General features: G+C 35.9%; 1 protein-coding gene across 1 annotated transcript; it reads right to left on the bottom strand.

Moving 5' to 3' along the window:
* Nucleotides 1-1084: 1084 nt before the first annotated feature.
* Nucleotides 1085-3054, bottom strand: LOC139484256 (complement C1q subcomponent subunit B-like). The gene is made up of 3 exons (XM_071267992.1): nucleotides 2979-3054; nucleotides 2209-2283; nucleotides 1085-1491 (listed from the first exon to the last, which is right to left on the bottom strand). The coding sequence occupies exons 1-3, from the start codon at nucleotides 3052-3054 to the stop codon at nucleotides 1085-1087; spliced, it is 558 nt and encodes a 185-aa protein (XP_071124093.1).
* Between the last annotated feature and the right edge of the window lie 1380 nt (nucleotides 3055-4434).

Genomic DNA, 4434 nt, shown 5'->3' with positions numbered 1-4434 from the left:
CTCGACAGGACCATTCCCGATTAAAATTTATCAAAAGTCTGATCAAGATCCTGTGAATCGTGGATGGAAATTCAAACTTAAATCAAAATTTGTAAAAAAAAATAATTTGATCGCGACAACAATCAGATAGTGTTCAGGAAGCGACGATATTCAACCGTTATTAAGCGAATTAGTACCGACAATCCCGTTCTGAATCCGCTTCTAACCCGATTTGTATTTTTCGCCAGGTAAAATTCGACCGAGTATGTCACGACTTCGTCCCGACTCTACCGAACGTAATCCGACAGAGATCAGACAGTGACCAGACAGTGAACCGACGCTGACGGAAGATATCCGTTAGAAAACTCTCGGCATATTCGGGATGATCAGGTACTGACGGAACGTAATCCTATCACGGTCCTCTCTATCGCATTGCAAACGGCTTTGTCTGGTCTCAGTCGTATTGTATTCTGTAATTATCGGGACTCTGACGTGGGTATCATTGATTAATTTCGTATTAATAACGGGACTGTTTCGGAACGGTTTCGGCAAAAAAACGGTTCGCAATCGACAAGATCTGGATGCAATCTGGACTCAATCGGCACAAAAACAAATATGAAAAATTACTCCAGATCATTCCCGTTCCACAAGACACCGTCCAGAATACACAAGACATTGTTCGGAATTCGATCCGATACAGCAGAATCTGTCACGACATAGCCACGATTGTAATCCGACTAGACAAAATCGGCTGAGTTGTCCCGAATGTTACGGGACGCACCTAACTGTCGGGGTGCTTTGCCGAACTATTCGGACCCTTCCCGACCCGTAAGAATCTGTTACGAACTAACACGACTGTGTTCAGACAATGATAGGACATTCCAGATAATTGAGGATACTAATCCGACTTTTTCACTTTTCGTGTCGTATTGCTGTCTGATCTCAAACGGGAGCAATAATCGGCAATGTGTGAACCCCGCATTAATAAAATCGGCTAGGTTTAAGTCATTAAAAATACAATGTAAATTTATACATATTTTATTGTTGTTGTGATATTCTTTGTAGATACGATACCAGTATGTCGATATATAAGTGATAAAGTTTCTCAGGAAATTTGAAAGCCAGAAAACATACTGAAATGATATTCCGGCTCAGCATGAATGTAGTTTTCAACATGACTTTGTTTAATGTACACTCTGTCTCCCCTTTTCAAGTCAAGTGCCATATTCAGTGTTCCACCATAAGCACCATATGAATAAATTGCAACAGTCTTTTCGTCATTTTTCCACAGATTGACCCGAATACCATTGTTACCTTGAGACATCACTGTACAAGAGAAATGAAAGGCACCATCCTTTGGGCTTGTATATACACCAGACCGTGGATCATAATTATTGCCGACGTTGGACCATACTTTGTCAAATCTCACGATATTTCCTTTTACCACATATTTTCTCTTACTCACAGATGCTGTGAATAGCGACTCACCAGCAGCGCCAGTGCTTGGACTCCCTTGAAAAGAAAATGTAATGCAATTTCTGTTATATATCGGTCAATACGATTTCATTTCATCTTATTTGCATTTATAATAATATTTCATCAGTATTATTGCACAATTCCTAAAAGCTTTTCTGAAAATGCTGAATCATTAGAAAACACTTTATGTATAACAGGCTGGGTGGTTTCTTTAGACTTAGAGAACATATATGCATGTTTTTTACAGGGTGAATACAACAATAAGAAAATGTGGTATGATTGTCAATGATACCACAGACCAAATGCAGTGATGGATCCAACCATTTTGAAATGGGGGGTTCCAACTATATGTCCCCATTCAAATGCATTGATCGGCCAAAAAAAGGGGTTTCAACCCCCGATATCCCCTGGATCCGCCACTGAAATGACATAAAAGTCAAAACAACTATAGGTCACATGCAGTACGGCATTCAACAATGAGAATTTCATACGGTATTTAGCGATAAAAGGCCTCGAAATGACAAATGTTATACAATTCAAACGAGAAAATTAACGACCTCATTTAAGAACAAAACACCTTAAACAGTACACCTTCAAACTTCATCTGAAATTCAGCTCCAAAAAACCTTAAACATCTATAAACTTCATCTGAAAATAAGCTCAGCAATTTAAATCTACAAAATATATGTAATGAGATCAAATAATCAGCTAGCCTGAAGGAAATGTGGAAGATTATTGAAAAGTTTGACTCACCAGGATTGGCTCCAGCTCCCATATCACTACACAACAATTTTAGTTTGTTGACAATTTTAGATTTTTCTGAACAGGCTGTAAATAAAAATAATAAATATGGGAAAAAAGCTGATATTATTCTAAATGAGTTATTTATCACAAAATAGTTGATACATCACAGCTTTTTTTTTTTTTTTACTTTCCAAAATTGGTAAACCTACCAGTGTCCAAGAACCAGAATGTTGAAAGCAAATAATTGAGGTCAATCGAACTAGTATCATCCGAATGGGTGATTATTTGACATGGAACCGGGAATATATAAAATTTCTAAAAATGTAATAATTTCCCTGTTTTATACGCGTAGAGTAATGTTTATCTCTCACATTTTTGGCCATGCAGTGTAATAGTCAATAGTCTTACTTAGTTCAGCAACGACTATACACATGTTAAATAAACAACACTTTACTGTTACTTTCATGTAAACTGAATTCCTTAGGACCAAAAATGCGTATTTGACAAGTTTGAGGCAAAAAAAAAAAGAAAGAAAGTGTGTGCAAACTTTTCAAATTAACGGACCGGTTATCAGTCTCTTGTGTCCTTTGACACGTGCCTTATAACTAGAAGAGTGCCACGACCTCTGTTTAATATGATATGTTTTTAATTTCCCTATAGGCTCTTATCGTTTCGTTTTGTGAACTTTTGATTGTCTTTTTTCTTTTTTTTTTAAGCTATTTTTCCACATTCTTTGCGCTGTTTTCAAAGTATTAATTAAACATAAGAAATGTACGTACCAAACTCTGATCCTAAAATCATGTGTATTTCTCCGCACACAATCAGACTAGACAAGTAGAAGAAAACAAACAACATATTGCAGTATTCTCAGGTCACTATAGTCTAAAACATATACATTTGTTGTACAGTAAGCTGCAGTTTTTATCCTGTTTTCCGTGTCTTAAAATGTCATGTAATACCATACTGAAATTAACACCTCTAATGTGTATCTAGCATGCTATTGTAATGTTTTTTTTGGGCCAACTGTTCGAATCGAAAGTGCACGGCTTCGAAAATTTGCGTGTTTTCTTTTCTTTTTGTTTAATATTTTTGTGTTTTGTTTGTTTTAATTGTGTATGTGTGCATATATGTGTGTTTTTCCCTCATTTTTTTTTTTAAGTAAACCCAAAAGTTTATTGACCGACGAAACTATTGCTATCCTTGAACTGCACCTGTCCGACAGTGATAAACGTTTTCTTATATTTCGTTTGGTGCCGTTTGGCTTGGCTCGAACTATGTATTATAATAGATGCACGGCCTCGTTTGGCCTGAATAAGCAAGTTGCACCACGGTCTATGCCTTTTACATGCAAGGAACCCGACATTGGTAAAACTCTCTGAAGGGTCCGTAGGTTGCCTGTTTCGTCAATAATTTCCCGCTATTGATGCCTGTCTTACCATGCAGAACTTAACTATTCTGAATAAATTGATATTTTGTTTAAGTCATGAATAATCATGAAATATTTGCAACTGGACCTCAAAGTCATAAATAATCTTGAAATATTTGCAACAGGACCTCGAGCAGGCAAGCAAAAAACAATCAATTAACCAATGTTTTAGATTAGTTTTTAGTGTAGGATGGCGTCGATGAATGATATACAACTTGAGAGTTTACGTTTTTTTAGGCCTAAGTGTTAGACGTCACCACCAGATACATAAAAAAGAAGTGTGACCTCAAGTGTCTAAATCTAAATATTTTAGACAAAACAAAAAGAATATGTTATTGTCTAAAGGGCATCATGAAATTTTAATTGTGTTTATATCACAACCTTGCATGCTTTTTCACCGGAAATTATTTGAAGAATAAATTATGTCTATTATAGACTAAAAATTTCGAATTAAAAAAGGGTACGTGTATATTTACTATTTTAATTTTTAATTTTTTTTATTTTTCCAAATTAACCTGTATGCAGATTTTTGTTTGTTTGCACAATAAGATTGCACTTTAATTTGCGATACATGCACTCGCTGGTCGTATATAAATCGCGTTCTTTATGACGTTGACAATGGGCTTCCATGGATTTACATTTATGTCGTCATTAATAAAAGTTTGCCAATTTTTTTAGTACAGTGTTTGCATATTCAAAATTGATGGTTTTTATCCAAATAAAATTGAGAAAGGAAGTGGGGAATGTGTCAAAGCGACAACAACCCGACCATAGAGCAGACAACAACCGCAGGCCACCAATAGGTCTTC

This window comes from Mytilus edulis, chromosome 8 (assembly GCF_963676685.1).
Source record: "Mytilus edulis chromosome 8, xbMytEdul2.2, whole genome shotgun sequence".
Lineage (NCBI taxonomy): Eukaryota > Metazoa > Mollusca > Bivalvia > Mytilida > Mytilidae > Mytilus > Mytilus edulis.
This window is presented reverse-complemented; position numbering and strand designations above follow the sequence as displayed.

Excerpts from the sequence above, each read along its gene's own strand:
- LOC139484256 (XM_071267992.1), bottom strand. The coding sequence starts at position 3,054 with ATGTTGTTTGTTTTCTTCTACTTGTCTAGTCTGATTGTGTGCGGAGAA. Across the intron at positions 2,284-2,978 it reads GATTTTAGGATCAGAGTTTG|CCTGTTCAGAAAAATCTAAA; the intron begins GTACGTACATTT and ends TTTTATTTACAG. Across the intron at positions 1,492-2,208 it reads GGGAGCTGGAGCCAATCCTG|GGAGTCCAAGCACTGGCGCT; the intron begins GTGAGTCAAACT and ends TTTCTTTTCAAG.